At 35.4% G+C, this 20,418-nt stretch overlaps 2 protein-coding genes across 4 annotated transcripts in view; one reads left to right on the forward strand and one right to left on the reverse strand.

The window, feature by feature from the left end:
* Window positions 1-1,905: 1,905 nt before the first annotated feature.
* Window positions 1,906-12,180, reverse strand: LOC117340254 (TLC domain-containing protein 5-like). Of its 2 annotated transcripts, XR_004535417.1 has the most exons (5): window positions 12,076-12,180; window positions 8,571-8,840; window positions 6,463-6,558; window positions 2,709-5,681; window positions 1,906-2,669 (listed from the first exon to the last, which is right to left on the reverse strand). XR_004535417.1 is itself a non-coding variant. In XM_033902011.1 (4 exons), exons 2-4 carry the CDS (start codon window positions 8,764-8,766, stop codon window positions 4,996-4,998), a joined length of 978 nt encoding a protein of 325 aa, XP_033757902.1. In that variant the 5' UTR covers window positions 8,767-8,840; window positions 12,076-12,180; the 3' UTR covers window positions 1,906-4,995. The 2 variants fall into 2 exon arrangements, 1 of the variants encoding a protein (XP_033757902.1); XM_033902011.1 differs by having other exon boundaries at window positions 1,906-5,681.
* Window positions 12,181-12,399: 219 nt separating this feature from the next.
* Window positions 12,400-20,418, forward strand: part of LOC117340255 (cell surface glycoprotein 1-like) — a 37,833-nt gene continuing 29,814 nt past the window's right edge. Inside the window, exons 1-3 of one of the 2 annotated variants that reach the window (XM_033902012.1) lie at window positions 12,400-12,536; window positions 13,390-13,560; window positions 16,999-17,088. In XM_033902012.1, coding sequence (XP_033757903.1) covers window positions 13,404-13,560; window positions 16,999-17,088 — 247 coding nt within the window. In that variant the 5' untranslated portion in view covers window positions 12,400-12,536; window positions 13,390-13,403. Of the gene's footprint in view, window positions 12,537-13,389; window positions 13,561-16,998; window positions 17,089-19,395; window positions 19,657-20,418 lie in introns of those variants that run through there. The other variant, XM_033902013.1, reaches the window with a different exon arrangement.

The raw sequence follows: 20,418 nt of genomic DNA on the forward strand, positions 1-20,418 counted from the left end.
TAATATCAATATTGCCAAATGGACCCCTTTTGGCCCCAAAAGGAGTCAGTCCCATCATTTGTACTATTTTGAATCCTTACCCAATAAGGATACTACCAGTCAAATATGACAGATATTCATCGCTCACTTCCAGACAAATAAATGTCTAAAACATTTTAGCCAAGTTAACCCCTTTTGGCTCTGCCCCTCAGTCAGGCCCCCAGGGATTCAGCCCCACCATTTCTTAAATTTTGAATCCCTACAACATAAGGATGCTACCAGTCCAATATAAGCAATATCCGTTGCTTAGTTTCAGGTAGAGGCCATCTATATCAATTCAGCCAAATAGCCCCCTTTGGCCCCGCACCTCAACGCCCTAGCATTTGTACAATTTTGTATCCCTACCCCATAAGGATGCTGCCAGTCAAATATGAGTGATATCCATTGCTTAGTTCCAGAGAAGAAGTCGTTTATATCAATTAAGCCAAATTGACCCTTTTTGGCTCAGCCCCCAGGGGGGGTCAGCCCCACCATTTGTACAATTTCTAATCCCCACCCCATCATGCCACCAAATTTTGTTCAATTCCGATCTGCGGTTATGAAGAAGAAGAGTATTTGGTGTTTGTTTGTTTGGCTCATAACTCTGCTGTTACATTTTTAGGTCACCTGAGACAAAGTCTCAAGTGACCTATTCTAGTAGCCTTTTGTCCGTTGTTGTGTGAAAATTTACATTTTCGACTTCTTCTCCAAAACCCCTAAACCAAATTCAATGAAATTTGGCAGGAAGCTTCTATGGCTAAAGGTCAACCAAAATTGTAAATTATATAGACGGGGCTAAAAAGGGTCAAATTGACCGAAATTTCAAAAATCTTCTTCTCAAGACCCAAATAAGGTAGAATGAAATACTCTCCATAGGTGGAAGGGTCTTATGATGCTTTACTTAATTTATGAATTTCATGACCCTTGGGTTACAAGTTTACCCCTGGGGAGGGAGTAAATTTTACTATAGTTTATATAGGGAAATCACTTTTTGACTATGATTTGTTTGATTTAATTCTGTTCAAATTCATTCTAAACTTTGTTAACATTATCAGCATTGGATGACAGCTTAATGGTATACACATGTTGGCCCTGACTGACCCCTAGGGGCTGATGGGCAGGGCCAAAAAGGGTCAATTAACTTAACTGAAATATTTCAAATCTCAGGTGACCGTTAAGGCCCATGGGCCTCTTGTTTATGCAGATGTATTCTGATATCAAGTAGTATCAGATTTAAATATTATAGATTGAAAAAAATAAAATAAACCTAACACCAGTTCAATATTTGTGAGGTGAGGCACAATACATTAAGTTACAAATTAAAGGGAATTTGCCAAGTAACACATCATTTTAAACAAATTAGTCTTCTGACCCCCAACACCAGATGTTGGACATACTCATAGCCATGGCCAGGTTATGTCTAATGTCTGATGTTAGGGACAGAGGAAACTTGGGCTAAGGTCAGATACCTTGCATAATATATTACCCGGTACTGACTACATAATTTATTAATAACTGACAGATACTTTACAATCAATATAAACAAAATCACAACATTTTGTACAATTTATAAATAAACAAAAATAAAGCATTTGCCACATATTGTATGTATATATTATTTATGGAGATATATATAATTATATAAATTTCATTTTAAAGAACAAAACATACATTCTCATTTAAGCTGCTTAAATAGACTTTAATTTCTTCTTTTAGGGGCATTCCACTCAAAATACATTGGTGAAAAGAAGAAAGGCAAGGGGTCGGATAGAAGAGTGAGGAGTCGGATAGGAAGAAGGTTGAGGGGTTGGATAGGAAGAGGCAGTTTTTGTGATTTCAATCATCTACCATTTTCCCCTTGGTATGACAAATACAAGTGCACAAGAGTTATCATAATCACAAGTTTAATAGCAAAAGTCATCAATATCCTTATCCTAAATATTCCAGCATTCAGTTTTCCTGCTCTCTGCACCCCTTGAGTATATCATAACAAAATCAAAGATTTGGTGACTGCCATGTTGTTGATCAAACAAAAAAAACTAGTTTGATGCTCTGATGTGTATCAAACAAATGCTGGGGTGACTGGGGCCATTAAACTGTCGACTGGCTTTTAATTTGGTTAGCACTTCTCTGTAATCTTTAAAACAAATGCTTCAGCTTTACTGATTGGTCAGGATTTTTTTCCAGGCACCAATGAAATAGCTGGTTGCATTTTTTTGTGCACTGTTGATTTTTTATGACATGTCCCATGGGTGCAGAGAGGGAAAGGGAGCATAAAAAATATTACTCTTGGAATATTGAGATAAAAGTACCACAACCCTATATAGAGTTTTTATCGGTCTCTCCACTGCATAGTGATAGATAATTTGACATAAATCACAGTTTGATACTTGGAACCCTTCAGAGTACTGAACTCATACACATTGTGTATATATATAACCACACGTAGAAAAGCATTATCTGACATCCGAGTATAAGGATAAAGGCACTGTCATCAAATCAGGGTAAAAATCTAAAGTGTCATCTGAATGAAATGTCAAAATAGGGAGCAAACTTTTTACACGAGCCAATCAAAATTAGCTGCACCAAGTACAGACAGGTGACTCATTAATAATAATAAAAAATTATCATTCTATATAAACTCACTATACCTAAACTTATCATAAATTTTATCTATTAACTCACTATACCTAAACTTATCACAATCTATCTCCATAATGACTCAATCATCAGACTAATGGAGCTAGGGTGAAATCTGAGGTGTGTGGTTTTACTCCTACTTGGTGCAAGTTATCATGTAACATGACAGACCGTTGATTGTAGTAATACTAGTATCATGGATACATTGTCCCTGAAAAGACCATCTTAAGCTAGATCTACTGGGCTGGAGACCTGGCAGTGTGCTTCCACTCTGCTGTTCAGTGAGGTAGTCACTAACTACTACTACAAAGAGACACCACTTCAAAACACATGTAACTCTGGTTCTTCATGGGGGTATAAACCCAGCAAGGTAATAAACTAATCCTAATAAACCCAGCAAGGTAATAAACTAATCCTAATAAACCCAGCAAGGTAATAAACTAATCCTACTATATAAATATATATCAAGTTAAATAAAAAAAATTAAATAGTTTACTGATCTTCACTTTCTATAAAACTAAAAGGTGACTAGATCTCTCCTGATGAAAAATACTGATATATACTAGTATACTAGATACAGAAAATTCAAATGAAATAACTGTCCAGTTATACTTTCAAATAATTTTTGGGGAAAAAAAATACCAGCATATCGATTTCCAACAGAAAAAAAATCTTATACAAAAATAATTTTGGCATTAAAGACGATGAAAAATATATCTATTAAGATTGGATTTATTATTTTTCATATCATTAAGAGTTTCAGTTTACACAGAGTTTGAATTAATATGACAAGAAATAATATACATTTGCATGATATAGGTAAAAGAAGTGGAATTATTTCACGATGTATGTGGTATTTATGGAACAGGACAAGTGATGGGAATCGGTTTCACTTTCAGAATTGATAATCTGAAACTTGAAATCGATCAAAAATCAATAGAATCTGTTTTCTACAGAATTCCCATTTTGTTGAAAATATATGTATATCTCAAGTATGGTATAGTTACTACATGTCTTAGACTTTGTTATCATTATTTTAAACACTGAACACAAACAAAGCATTCAACAATTGGTAATATATTTAAATCTCTGTATTGCTTGTAAACAACCAATGAACATACCGGTAAAATATAAGGTAAACTTTTTCTTGGTTCAGTAACATTTCAAAAACATGTGAAGCTGAAGATTTACAAACACTTCTGGAAAATGTCTTTTCAAAATTGTCATAGATGATCGGTTTTATGTGTTTTTTGTTTTTTGTTTGTTTTACTAATTTTCGATAATCACGATCAGCCAACCACTGAACATGACAGAGGTGAAAAACAAAAAATTGCAGAAATAGCTCCACATGTGTAGTTTACATATCGAAATTGAGAAATTAACTCGTCACATATATTCCAATGCCAAATCCATCAATAAATACCATGATTAAATAGATTGGTAATAACCCATATTTGAGTACACATATTTTTCTTAAAACTTTAATACTAAGTATTGGGTATAAATCAATGATATGACAACATTATGAATAATAAATAACACATTTACATTAATAATCAATGATTTTATGTTCATCTTTACACTGAACCAGTGAAAATATCTAAAACAGGAAATACATCAATTGATTATCCGGTAGCTATATATAGCTTTTAATTTTTTTTCACTTCTAAGATGATGTTTTTTTAAATATCAAAAAATCCCTATGTTCGTTGGGAAAAAACCGCAGTAATAAACAGAATTAAAAAAATAACTTACATCATCATTAAGTTACATGTAAACTGTCTAATAGTGATATAGAAATACAGGATTACTGTCTGATACCAACAGAGATATAAAAATATGTGGAAACCATATCAATTTGTTCTTTATGGGCATTATAAAGCTAACCATCAGTAAAAATTAACTGTTATTTTGCTCTGTTGGAATAAATGCTGCTACCTGAATCAAGCAAGAAGCCTGATCTAATTAAAATTTGACTTACAAATAATTCAACTCCTCTACCATACTCTACAATGAATTTGATGACTTAATTTTTTCCTGTAGACAAACAATGATTTTGATTCTGAATTACACTTAACACACATGAGCTGAAATTTTAAGTCATAAATAAACATGAGTGAAATCTAAAAGAATCCTTAAAGACTAAACATGGAAATACTCTCATACAAAATACTCTCGTAAAAAAATGGAGAATCGAAAAAAAACTTGATATCATTTTGTACTCAATGGACTTAACTCTGTGCTAAACACAACCATATTACACATTATCAAACCAAGGTGAGCAAACTTCCACATGACAATTAAACAATGACACATCATCACATATTGGAATTAAGGCTATTCTTGGTTGGCAGGCTTTCTTCTGTGTAGATCTCCATTCAACTGTGGCTGATCACACTTCTTGATGTTTCCATTTTCCTCAATAGTTGTTCCACCATTACTGACCAACTTTGATGAATGACCCTGGTTTGTAGTAATGAAACCTAAATCGCCATTAGACAAAGTCTGTGATACTGGCTTGAAAGAAAGGCCACCATTGGCTGGATTGTTATGAAGGCTACCATTGGTGGTCTCATTGTGTCCATTCACTTTCAGTGAATTTGAACTACTTGTTTCCCTTTTTTTGGCATCTGCAAGTTCAGCCCATTTTTTGAACTTTTTCTGGTACTTGTGAATAGCATACTGTACAATACTGACCCAAAACATCCAGCTAATAGCATAGAGAACAACACCAGAAATACGTCCGAGGATGTCAGTATCCTGCTGGAAGTAGGTGTACAATAGCAACGATCCTACTCCAATTCGTAGGAAACCAAACAATAACACAAAAGCATGGTCTACGATTTCCCCTAATAAGGTGTTATATTTCCCCGATTCCTTCAGAAACCATCGCATCTGTAACAGCGGGTTGGTCGCCTCGCTTCCAAATATGGCGGCTATCATTTCAGTTCCATAGTGTCCAGTAACGGCCGAGAAGGTCAGCCCAAAAATACTGACCACATGATGAATCAGCATCACTGGACCTACATCAGGAACAAAGGGGTGTTACTCAGTAATGACGATGTATAAAGGGAAGCAACTCATCTAAATGACTATAATTGTACAGGGTACAAGTATCATTGTTCTGTATTGTAATTCATACAGAAATGGTGAAGGACAATTTCTCCATAATAACTTCAGATAAATGCTTTTTAATGTGTTCAGATTTGTGCCTGTATCATATGAATCAGTACTGTGTGAAACTATGGAGAAAGGACAGTAACATATATAATCTTTAAAAATGAAACTAGCCAGAGATGAGAACATGTATACAGTATATTTCTGGCTAAGACTATATTGTATGTACATGTTTCTGTGCGTGGATACTTGGTTTAATATGGGATTGTAAAGTGACGTTATAACAGTTTCATATAAGTCAGATTTGCAAGACAGTTTTTAAGGACATACTGAAATTGGTGTGTTTTATTGTAATACAATACACATAAAATGTAATTTTATTGTGAAAGAGTATAAAATTGAATTTACATTTATTAAGTCAGTTTATTAAAGCAATTATGATATCAATTGAAATAGTAATCCTATTTTGCCACAGAATCAGATCAAAATATAGTGTTTCACATCACTTGTTTGTATATTTACAAATGTATATATATTTTATATACCAGTACAATGTACAGGTTACTCTGTTGTCATCAAATGTATAATGTTTGAAGTTCTTTAGTCCCTTCCACATACACTAACATTGTATATCACATTCGTGTAGAGGAAATACTTCAATTGGAATACTAGTGAAATTAAACTCACCCTCAGAGCGGAAATACAAACACCAGGTGAAGTCAAACAGGAAGTAACCCAAACAGATCTCCGTAGTAACGAGCTGTAAAGGTGTACTAGGCCCACCTGTGGAGACAAGCAAAGTTTTACTTCACAGAAAATTTACAGAATATCTGAGATGCATATACATGTATTTTCCCATTCTCGCTTTGCCAAAAATGGAGCTGAATTTAATAAGAAAATATGAAATGCTAAATGCAAAATTTAAATTAAGTTCATAACACGAGTCACAAGTTTGTCAAATATTACAAGATATGTCAAAGATTTATGGTGACATCACACAGTATTTGTAAGCTCACATTATTTAAAGTGTTATTACACAGATAACTTACAATATTTATGACATGGTAGAACTGGCCAGTAACATGATAAATGTATAATATACAATGATGTTTTTTATTTTGGTCTTTCTGATGATTATGTCCAATTTAAGAGATGTATACTAGTGGCATCCATTCAGGTAAACTGTAAAGTAACTAAAGCAGTTTCAAATAGTGACCAACGGACAAAATCAAACTCACTATAATTCTACACTTTTTCATTTCTACTATAGGTGTATATAGATTTGTACAAATGTCATTGTAACATGAACAAGAGGCCCAGAGGGCCTGTATCGCTCACCTGGATTTCATGAGATATGAAACAAGAATGATGATTAAGTATATTTGTCACTGGTATTGCTATGTCAATATATCATAGGCATTTTATATGGGTACGTGAGGATTTTATGTCAAAAAATGCATTAATCCAAGAAATAAAATTAACTTTTGGCACAACCCCATAGGGATGCTACCACACAAATGTGAGTGATATCCATTGCTTAGTTTCAGAAAAGAAGTTGTTTAAACCAATTGACCCCTTTTGAACCCGTCCTCTGCACCCCGGGGGGAGTGGGGGTCAGTTCCTTCCTTTATAAAATTTTGAATCCCTACCCAAAAGGATGCTACCAGGCAAATATGAGTGATAGCCCTTGCTTAGTTTCAGAGAAGTTGTTCATATCAATTCAGCCAAATTGACCACTCTTGGCCCCGCCCCTCAGGCCCCCGGGGGGTCAGCCTCACCATTTGTACAATTTTGAATGCCCACCCAATAGTGATGCTACCAGGCAAATATGAGCAATATCCATTGCTTGGTTTCAGAGAAGAAGTCGCTAATATCAATATAGCCCAATTGACCACATTTGGCCCCGCCCCTCAGGCCCCTGGGGGGTCAGCTCCATCATTTGTACAATTTTTAATCCCCACCCAATAGTGATGCTACCAGGCAAATATGAGCGATATCCATCGCTTGGTTTCAGAGCAGAAGTCGTTTATATCAATTCTGTAAAACTGACCCCTTTTGGCCCCGCCCCTCAGACCCCAGGGGGTCAGCGCCGTCATTTGTATAATTTCAAATTTCTACCCCAAGGTGATGCTACCAGTAAAATATGAGAGATATCCATTGTTTGGTTCCAGAGAAGAAGTCAATTACATGAATATAGCCCGATTGACCACATTTGGCCCCGCCCCTCAGGCCCCTGGGGGGTCAGTCCCATCATTTGTACAATTTTGAATCCCAACCCCATAGTGATGCTACCAGGCAAATATGAGTGATAGGCATTGCTCGGTTTCAGAGAAGAAGTCGTTTATATCAATATAGCCAAATTGACCACATTCGGCCACACCCCTCAGGCTCCTGGGGGGTCAGCCCCATCATTTGTACAATTTTGAATCCCAACCCCATAATGATGCTACCAGGCAAATATGGGCGATAGCCATTGCTTGGTTTCAGAGAAGAAGTCGTTTATATCAATAGCGCCAAATTGACCCCTTTTGGCCCTGCCCCAGAGGCCCCCAGGGGGTCAGCCCCATCATTTGTACAATTTTGAGTCCCCTACCCATAGGGATGCTTCTGACCAAATTTGTTCAAATTCCGATCAGCGGTTATGAAGAAGAAGTCAAATAAGTCAATTGTTGACGGACAGACGGACGACGGACGCCACGGTATGGCATAAGCTCACCTTGGTCCTTCGGATCAGGTGAGCTAATAACAATGGATAGTAATAAAGTCTTCCCACAGACACTTATTAATGTACCTACCTGCATGTGTGAATGGCCAGGGGCCCTGAACAAACCCGCACCAAGCACTAAGTAGCGTGACCACCATAGCGTGAACTGCTGTCACGGTGCGGCAGTGCCACTCGTAGCTTTTCTTTGAGTTGATGAGACAGAGTGTAAAGTACATTGTACTCCACATGAAGGAGTAGCACAGGGCGGTCAAGACTGACCCTGCCATGGTCAAGATTATCAACTGCGGGTGGCTGTAACTTTCCCTGTCATCAGTAGTGGTCAGTTAGACCTATTCTGCCCCTGAAATAGATAACCAGTTATCATATGTATACAATCTATGTTAGGCCAAATGAAAAAGTATTGTGTTTCCTGTTACAAAGATCATTGTAGTTACCGTACACATAAAATATTACATAATTTTTTAGAATGTTTTTTAAGGTATAACAAATGTTAATTAGCACTAGGAGGGGACCAAGTTGGACCAAGTTTACCGTAGCCAGTAGGGACAAATTATCTGGATAAAAAAAGTAAACAAATAACAAAGAATATCTATTATATAATACCTTATTTGAATTTTTCATGAAGTCATCTTTTTCAATTACCAAGATTTCATAACCACATGAAAAACAATGATAATGAAACTATCTAGGAAAGAGCCAAACTGCCTATTTGCATACTATACTTCACATATTTTCACCTGAAAAATAAGTGGCTGTATAATGAGCAAAAAAACTCTTTTTGACTTGGATTTTTCACATAGAAGATAGTTGCTTGTTTCTTATGATACATATGCATGCTGCCTCCATGATACATCAGATGTTAGGGAAGTGTTAGACATACATGTAGCATTCAATAAATTCACATATTATCATTATACAAATTAACAATCTGTCCTCTCTGTAGATTACATGTACCTTTGTACAGATATATTACCTTGTCAGGTGATAAGTACATGCATATATCATTCTAAACTGTTGTGATAATTTTATCTGTGATATTTACATCAGACACTTTAAGACCTTATTTAAAATGCATTAATATAGACCCCTATATCTAGCAATCCAGGTTTCCTTCGACTTTCTACCCTCTGTTGACAGAAAATATTATTGTTTCACAATATAGTGGTCAAAGTCTTGAATAAATCTTCAAGCTGATCCATGGAAAACAATCGTTATTACATTAAAAAATATTATTTGCAATTATATATATAGTATATGTATAGATTTTGTTATATTATTAGTCTTCATTATAAAAATATCAGGAATAAGTCCAATGCCAAGTATTCTATCTTAATTGCAATAAAGTATGACTTTCATTGCCAAATTAACACTGTAAACAGGTGCCATGCTAGAAACCTCACAAAGGCAATGTTTAATTTTCTAACAGTTTGAGGAGTTACAAAATGTATCATTATTATAAAGTCTACCAGTTTCAAAGAAATTCTTGGAAAAATAACCTCTGGAATAAAATCTAGCCGACTCAAAATACGGTTAAGAATATGACACAATCATATATATATATCATGATTACAATGCCTATCAGGTTAAAAAGAAATCGGTCAAACTGTGAAACAAGGAGGTCATATCTCCGGACAAAAATCAAATACTGGAAACAACAAAGGAAAATGACTTTCGCAAATAAACTAATCAAATTAGAATTCCTTTCAGGGAAACACAATGCAACTACAAATCATGATTATAATGTATGCCAAGTTTTAAAGAGATTGGTAAAATATGTATTAAATCTCCAGACAAACATTTAAGCCAGACAGACGACTCCATGCTATAGAAACATGTACAAAGTGCCCAGTCACTGAACCTGGGTCTCTTAGTCTCCAGCATGATTTGCCACAGATCTATCAACTGAGCCAATTGCAAACAAGCATGCTCCATCAACCGACATGAAACTGTATGTGTAAGCCACATTGACTGTTCCTTTTACACAATTCCTTTTAAACTACTCTCCTTGTTTTTCTTGAGATTCCAAAAAATATATACCAAAGGCTTTATAAATACAACTACAGGACAAAAAAACATATTCCTGCATGTGTATTTTAAGTCACACAGCAGACAGATTGTTCCTTTTGGTATTTACATTGCACATATTTTTCTGACAAAACAGGATTTTACAATCATTTGACAGGTAGCTTTATCATAAAAAAATTGAAATAATTAATGAAGTGTAACAGGAGAGGAGAAAATGTAGCGGCCAGACTGGGGTTTGAACCCGGGACCTCCGAACACTATCCGGATGCTCTACCAATTGAGCTACCTGGTCTTCGATGATCGACCCGGTCCTGTCCTGCTACACACCTCCCTCCTTTTTTTCAAGTCTTCGCCCCCGAAGACCACAAGTTCGGATATCCCTTGCTAAGCATACTCCTAATGCTTTAAACAAGGGTAGGCAAGCTTGCCAATTATGTAACAGGAGAGGAGAAAATGTAGCAGCCAGACCGGGGTTCGAACCTGGAACCCTCCAAACTCTAGACGAACACTCTACCACTGAGCTACCTGGTCGCCGATGATCGACCCAGTCCAGTTCCGCTACAGTAGTAAACATGTACATGTGATTTGATTCTTGATTTCCCTATTTTTAAAGATTGTTTTTCCAATGTTAATCTAAAATATATTCAAACTGTGTACCATTCTCATGCATATATCAGATGGAAGATAATTCAACACATCAACAGTTCTCTGTGTGAATGAATACTTCCTGACATTTTAAAATTGTGCCTATATATATATAAAGGATTTTGAAGAAACAGTCATATTTTCCAGACATTATTATACTCCGATCACAATTGCTACAAAAGGAACACAAGGAAAAACAAATTATTAATATGTGACAAACTACTTTTCCATGTGGATCACTGCCACAGTAACATATATATAATCTTGAATAATGAAACTAGCCAGAGATGAGAACATGTATACAGTATATTTCTGGCTAAGACTATATTGTATGTACATGTTTCTGTGCGTGGATACTTGGTTTAATATGGGATTGTAAAGTGACGTTATTACAGTTTCATATAAGTCAGATTTGCAAGACAGCTTTTGAGGCGATATTAACATCAGAACCCTACGGATAAAGTTTCATTTGTAGGCCTACCCTTAGCCCGAGTTTTCTCTGGCCCTGTCACCATGTCTGGTGTAGGGCCCCTACACCAGACAGGCCCTACACCAGACAGGCCCTACACCAGACATGGTGACAGGGCCAGAGAAAACTCGGGCTAGCACCCTCTACAACTAAATTGTTCCACCAAAGCTCAATGTTGACCCGGTCCTTTCGTTACATAGTACTTAATACATGCATATCATCAAGTTATAAATATCTCATCAAACACTGATAGTGAAATCGGGTGGACAAAGGTTAGTGTGCATGCCGAGACCCGCGTGAAATAATGAACTTTTATTTTTACGCACATGTCATGTGTACTCATGTGTGACACCGGTATCATCTGTGTATAAGACGTAAAACAAAAATAAGTGACATAAAATCAGTAAGTATACTTAACGGACCAAAGAAAACTCACCAATAAGTAAAGTATGATTACCGAATTTCCCCAAACAATAAGACTTCACGTGATTCTCGTCAAATGCCAGTTGCTCTGTTTACTTTCGATCAACACTAGCAACCGGAAGTCACAACACTATACACCTAGGTACGGAGTAAATGATTCTTAACCATTAATTGGTGAAAATAATATAATCGGTTGATTTTGAAAATATAACGTAATAATACGATGTATATTGCATACTTATTTTTTGTTAACTGTCACTTCATAACAGACAAGAATATTTCATCTAACATTTCTTTTCGCTTCTGTGACGTCATAGGTTTTAACCCTCACCATGACAACAATAACAGGAAGTTTCTTTTCATCATTTTTCAATTTTTAGATGGGACAGTGAAGAACGAACAAATTTTGATCGGGATTTGGGAAGGGGAACTTTGTATTTTGTGCAGACACAGAAGCGCGGACGAGGATAACGGGTAATGTATTTATTTGTATATATATATTTTGTGAACGGAAAATAAGAAAGAAAAAAAAAATACACGAGCTGCCTTGCTGTGCCCATATCAAAAAGATTTAGGCCAGCATATCATTCACTTGGGCACACAACTTAGTCGGTGCAACAAGGACACGATGTGCATACGAGTATACAAATATATATAAGACTAAAATTATATATACATTTTTTACAGGTGGTTTCGGGATACTACGCCGATAACCTCGATTTTTATAAGGGGTTACAATGTTCAAAATATTGGGTTTCTAGTGTTGTGCCTTAGTTTTTGTAACTAGTCCTACCTAATAAGCTGATGTTATTCATCAGGTACCTATATGTACGCTAACCCCGAAACGGAGCATATAATTTTTTCATCACCAGTAAAAAAATAAATAATTTACCGCTTCCGAAATGTAAAGGATAGATTGCTCACATAATCGGACGTTCAGTGATTGAATAATTAATCCCTGTGGTTTACTTTAGGCTTGTTGACTATTATCTACTCCTGTAGATGTAGACTGGTTACATTTCTGTGTCCAATTTGTAAGTCTTAATGTAAAATATCCCATCATCCTGTAATATGGATTTTTTTCCTTCATTGTGACGCGGGCGCCAATCTAGTTCTAATCGACACTGCATACATCCCCTTTTTATTTTCAATTATTGACAAAGGGCGAGCAGCATCAGTATGGTACACATTTTTGTTGCATATGTGGGGAAAAAAATATAACTCTCCAAAAACCAAAGTATGGCATCAGAATGTTAAGTAATTGACAAATGTGTGTATTTAATTGATTTATATCTTTTTTTTTCTTTCTCTTTTCAAACGTATTCAGCACAAGAAGAGAAAATGACAACAGCTGAGAAGCTGTACTGGCGGCGAAAATTGCCGCCAGGCTTCCAGTTTTACATGGAAGCTCTTGCACGTAGTGTCATTGGGAATCGCCCAGAATCCATTTATGATTATGCAGCTGTGTATTTGGAGGCCAAGATAGTCGAGAGGAATGGTAGGTCATTAAATATGGTATGGACATAAGTTTAGATTCCAATGTACTGGTGCTAATGATAATATACAATTTATCATTGGATATTTCTATTACATTGCATTATTTGTGTATAATATTTTATACCAAGACTAACTACTTTTTTACTTATGTTTTGAGTCCGTAGGGTTGTGCAAATAGTACCAGAATAATCTTAATAATATTCACTTGATATTCAAGTTGAATTCAACTTAAATGAGGGGAAAAGTATTGTGTTACTGAGGTGCAATGCTATACTTACTTTTGGTAAAGAATATTTCATTTTTTCCCTATAGTGATATGTCATGTAGCTTTTGTCCAAAGATGTCATTTTCAGCGCGGTACTTAACGAATACAAAAACGAATGTTTTCAATTATGATTAATGAAATATAAAACACTTATGGATTTTTGATTATAGATCAATAAAAATATCGAATGTGTTTTTTTTTTACATCTTAGTCCTCGTCATTCGGTGCTGCCTTTACATGTTATATATTTGTTAAGTGATCGTTTTCCTGGTTTAAATAGAATACAATTTACATGTTATATGTTTGTTCTTAAGAGGCGACTTAATCTTTCTAAAATCTCCCACTGCCTCACTTATAGCCTTTAGTTGAACGGTCCACCATTGAAGGAAGTTTATTTATTTTGTTCTGTTCCAGAGATATTTACTTAGTATTTTGAGACTATCTAGTGTGACTGGGTGTGTTTTGTCAGTATTTTGAGACTATCTAGTGTGACTGGGTGTGTTTTGTCAGTATTTTGAGACTATCTAGTGTGACTGGGTGTGTTTTGTCAGTATTTTGAGACTATCTAGTGTGACTGGGTGTGTTTTGTCAGTATTCAGTATTTTGAGACTATCTAGTGTGACTGGATGTGTTTTGTCAGTATTTTGAGACTATCTAGTGTGACTGGGTGTGTTTTGTCAGTATTTTGAGACTATCTAGTGTGACTGGATGTGTTTTGTCAGTATTTTGAGACTATCTAGTGTGACTGGGTGTGTTTTGTCAGTATTTTGAGACTATCTAGTGTGACTGGGTGTGTTTTGTCAGTATTCAGTATTTTGAGACTATCTAGTGTGACTGGATGTGTTTTGTCTGCTAGTTGAGGTACACTTAGCACTATAATGTCGTCATCTATACCGCGCACATACCAAAATGTTCAGTAGATATAGATACAAACATATCACAGACTCCCAATACACATTTACTGATCACTTTGCATACAGGGAATTGTCGTCAATGAAACAAGGACAGGAATTTCACAAAATGAATAGGGGTTATCTCCCTTCCATTAGCATTTGTACTACCTACAGCAAAACGACGGAGGCGCAATATTAGCATATTCTATCTATGGGAAGTGTTAATTTAGCTGAATGATATCAGAAATACAAATATTTTGCATTTGACATATTTTTTTTGAAAACAATGTTTTATGATTAGAAATATTATTGCCACATAAGTAAATCATATTTTGCTTTAATATCCGATCAATACAAAAGCAACCAATTTGATAGAAGCGAATTGTCCCAAATCTGATAGTATCGCAAAACCATCAGCGGAGAATTTGTCATTGTGACTCAACTTTGAGCTTAAAAAGCAAACATTAGTCACAATTATATATATATATACATTATGTATATCCATTAGTAACACGAGTTATTGTAATTTCCAAATGACATTCTATCCTTCATATTGTAGTAATGATTGATATTCAATTCCTAGTACAGGTAATCCACGTTTTTGTCTAGACCTACTTTCAGTATCTAACTAGTTCTGGTGTCATACTATCTACCTCCAAAATGCCCCGGAAGGCTTTGGGCTCTGTCCCCTGGCCGAGACATACCAGAGTCATTAAAATGGTAGTTGCTACTCCTGCTTAGTGCTCCGCATATTAGGAGTGGGGCGACTGGTTGGCCCGTTGGCAGTATAATGTGACCGGGTGGAGTGTCCTGCTGGGTGTCTTCGGCAGTATGCTTCAGTGAGGTAGCACTATAAATCGGCAAAAGTTTCGGCTTATCACAAGGTGACTTAACACGAACATACCGCAGCCTCCCAAAACACACATACGCACTCATCACACGCATGCATGTCGCAAGCACGGGAGGCCGTCATTAAATTACCTTAGCTGTTAATAGGACGTTAAACAAAATAAACCAAACTGAACCAAAATGTTCCAGTGTCGAGTTCAGGTACTGTGTCTGTGAGCTCAAACTTTTACATTTCTTCCTACACTCTTTGTTTGTTCACTCTGTCGTTGTTTTTCTATGGTTCCGACCATCGCTTTTTCTCACCGCAAAGCTTTCTTGATATTAAGCTACTCGCTGTTTCATATCAAATTGACCTTTCTTTCTTCATCCACTACTCCATTTTGTCTTTCTTGCTGTTTAGTTCTCTGTCTATCCCTAGCCTATTTCTATGAAACAGAAACACTCACGTGATCTTATTCTTCTTCAACTTTCAATGTTCTTTGTCATGTGTAAAAGAATACTTTGTTCATATATATTCGTTTCATCGATTTAAAAACAGAAAAATAGAGTCAGCATGTCGGTATTCCTTTGTTTAAATTAGGTCTTCATTCTCCCTTTCATCCCTTCATATTATCTACCGTCCGCCAATTTTCTCTTTTCCAATCACGAGCATTACGAAGACTACTGTACAGTATGATTATTTTCGTTTGGAGCTGTATCTACATGATGAACATTCGAAATAAAATTCACAGGAAAGACCGAGTCGAAAACATACAGATGAAAACTACATTGCGTACAAAATAGTGAAAGTTCGGCACCATTTGTTAGCATTCTGTGTCGTTTCAGTTGATTTATGATGGCTAAACTTTTAAATGAATTGAACATATTGTAATACCATAGTTTTCAATCTCCATGCTTTTATTCTAAATACTATTATACACAGGTTGTGTATACCACATGCTTTGTTATCGCTGTTTATTATATATTCATTAATAAGTCAGTGTTTATCACGTGTGTACCAGCAATCCAGTGTAGTAATTGATTTATAGTGTATTGTAGATGGGGTCCAATACAAGATTTCTCAGAAGTACAGTGATATACATGTACACTGTATTAATACTAAAATAAACCTCGTGTTGTATGTATTGTAATGGAGGATCCTGTGTCCTCGTCGTATAACGACGAAAACATGTCAGTGCCAATATCGTATTTGAGTTTTAATGTGATCGGCGATGAACGTTGCCAATTTATCCAAGATGGTACACCGAAGACAGTATCGGAATTCAATACAACTTTTTTGGTATGCAATAAATTGCGCTTTCTTCGAAATATACCTTAACTCTTTAAAAAGAAAAATAAAAGATAGAATTTTGTTTTAAATCTATCATGAATAGTCTTTTTTGAAGGTATAGCACCTTAAGTCATTTAACTTCTATTTTCTTCTTAAATGAAGCTGCTGTCAAACGCCTTCCAGACTTGTCCTATTTGAGGAACATTGTGACAAGGAAAGAGAGTCGATCTAGTGCTGTAGCAGAATCACAAGGTATGTTACAACTGCTGAAGCCATCTCTATGCAATTTCTGTATAAATGTCCCATGGTTTTTCTCATGTGACATCACAACACATCTCGACATCAATCCATCCGCGTTGTCTTCTTTCAACAAACCCTTCAACAGTCATATGAATAAACCTAACCGCTCGCATTCAAGTTAAAATGACTCAAACATTATCTGTAGATATGAAGATATGATTTTTTTTAGAGAAATTAAAGTCTTGGCGAATAATATTTCATGGTCCTATAATGTAAAAAAAATACTAATACTGACATTTTAGTATGTATTAGTGTGTTCACAATAACAATACTTTATGGCCCCTGATAACATTAAATAAGCTATCCATTATCCATAAGTTACATTGACATTTTGATAGAGTTTAGAGTAGTAACTATTTGTTAACACACTTTCTAATTGCCAGTTCGTAGGAGTTTGGACGACAAAGTCTAAGCTGTCACAGTGAGTTAAGCACATGACATATTAGTGGTCATGTGATCAAATGTTATTATAGTATTCCAATCTCTTTGTATTACAATTGAGTATAGAAGTTAATGTAATCATTGATATATGTACAGTAGTATACATATGTATATTGAAATAAAAATGTGCCACGATCTTTTTCATTCTTCTATAACTCCTTATTGATGCTATGGGACAAATGTTTAGAATATAGAAAGGAAAATGTTAAGGATAGCTCTCAGAGGAAAATGACATTATAGGTTTTAATCGGTAAATACTTTGTAGAGTGACGCCCAGAGAACCACCAATTAAACCTCAACTCAAAGTGGGATTTGGGCTTATTGAAGTGCAAACGATATCTTATCTCCTATCATATATTTTATTAATCTGCATCAGGTATGGACGGGCCTATTATCATTTAAGAGGTTATAACTGGAATATATGGGAAGATTTTATAAATGAGTGATTATGACAAAAACGCAATTGGGTCAACCTGTAATCAAATGTGGTGTGACACGTGAAAAGTAAAAAGTGACCCTGTATCCAAAAGTTACCAATTCATTTGAGCATCTGTGCTCATTCACTTCTATATTTGATTAGACCCATTCAGATTCTTACTGTCAGCCCCTTGCATCACTGATGAGTCGTAGAATGATGAAACATCTGTATGATAACGATTTATATTCATTAGTCAGCATAAACTGTAACGTTTACTAAATTCTTAATTAGGGATGCTGTTCACTAGTGTTGCTTTTGTCAGCACTTTCAGGTTCAGTTCAAAATCTATGTGAGTAGCATTAAAACATTAAATTTTATCTAAAAAAACATAAATTCTGCTTGATTGATGTAATTAGTTTGATGAGACGTGACGTGACTGAAATATCGCTGGTGGTGCTTAATGTCAGCGAATATGATATATTGAAAACTATATGCAACGATGACTAAAAGAAACTTGTAAACAAGGTTAATGCACTTTGAATACCAAATTTAAACATATATAAAAAAAATATAATTAACATATGTCAACAACTTCTTTATGACTTGCCATAAAACACCAGCCATGTTGTTATCAGCTTTATGGATAAAGTTTAAATGAATAGTTTATAGTGACGCTCAGTGTCAAAGGATTGTAAAACGGACATACACGAATGGACATCTTTGAAATGGTTCTATATAGAGAAAAACATGATAAATTGAAAAAATATAGATAACTGCAAATAAATCTATTTTGTAAACACCATTGTTGTGCAGGTGGGTGATATAGACCACCCGGTTGTCTTGTATGTCACAAGGGAAAATAACATAAATTAAAAATTCAAACCAACCTATATTTTTTTCCGGTGAATGTGATGTTGACATATATAGCTGTGTTGTCTCTATTAAGATCAATTTTTCCTGGCGATATTATCTACATGTGTACGTGAAATGATTATGTATGTTGTATTTACACTAGAAAGGATATAGTGATCAATTTAATAGTCTAAAAGCAGCTTTTCCCATGCTGTACATGTACATGTTTTATGGATTAATACAAAAAGCGAGTTCTGGCAGATATTAAGTAGTTACTTAAAAGTGTATATATTACGTAATGGGTTTCGATAGCATTACCTGTGTTGTATTGATCAAACGATATCAGACAGTTCTGCAGGCAATTAGTTGGTGACACATGCAAGGAAATCCAAATCAACCATACAAAAACAAATAAAAAAAATCATTGTTCAAATATACCACACATTGAAATGTAGGGAGATCTACCTGAGTACGTTCATCCTTGTTTTATGTTAAAAATTCACATGCATTGCACGTTTTATCCTACAACGTATATACACATGGTGACTAACAAAACACTGATCGGAGGAAGCAGACATTTTTGTTGGCAGCATACAGACTACAGCGAGGCTTTTGAATTATCTTCCCTTCTCCATTAAGCACGAGAAATATTGCTGTGTTAATCACACCGTTAAGTCGTGTGTGTATACAGATTGTCATCGGTTCAACTATTGTGAGACTTTTTTTGTGAAAAGAAATAGTTTGAAATTAAGAACTTCTCGACATGGGAATACTGTTTTCAAAGTTCCGGTCTGCGCCACCAAACGCTGGTAAGTTATTATGTAGTATGTGTACTACATTAACTAGCCATGTATTTCCTACTGATACAAATATGTATAAGGTTTACATGTACGGTGTTAAAATCTTATCAGCTTCCGCATAGACTACAGTGTTAAATCTGTTTCTATTATACACATTTATCGTTTCATTCTACACAGACGAGTTCATAATATATTAAGTTAATTCATTTATAGAAAACAGACAAGTTTGTATCTCTGTTAATATGAAGATCGACACACTTCATCAACTCTAATTGGTTTAGACGTCAGTTTTTCTCAACCCGAAATCCCCTCATCTAACAAATTCCAGAGAACAAAAAATGTGATAAAGTTATATACTAGTAAGTGATGTTTTATTTAATATGCGCAATTCTGATATCGTATGAAGTATCATTATCATAAATACGTTATTGATAAATGCACGTGCATGCACATGCCCAGCAGACATACGATATTCTGATGCAGTTACACGTGTCGAGCCTTCCCCCTCACTGTGTATTTTGTGTTGTAAGAGAAACAGATGTGAATGCCGAGTTCCCAAACCGTCGGATGAGTCACACTTACCCCACCATTGCGGCTGCCTGCATGATCTACAAATAGGTTACCCCTTACAATTTTCGGAAATTTTCGCTATCAGTTTGCACTTGGATTGGCTGTGATAAGAGTAGTCTATAGCAATACCTTCCTTTCAGTAAAGGAACAACATTCTTCTTCGATGTTATATCAAACTGATACTTGGTGTAATTATAATGA

This window comes from Pecten maximus, chromosome 13 (genome assembly GCF_902652985.1).
Source record: "Pecten maximus chromosome 13, xPecMax1.1, whole genome shotgun sequence".
NCBI lineage: Eukaryota > Metazoa > Mollusca > Bivalvia > Pectinida > Pectinidae > Pecten > Pecten maximus.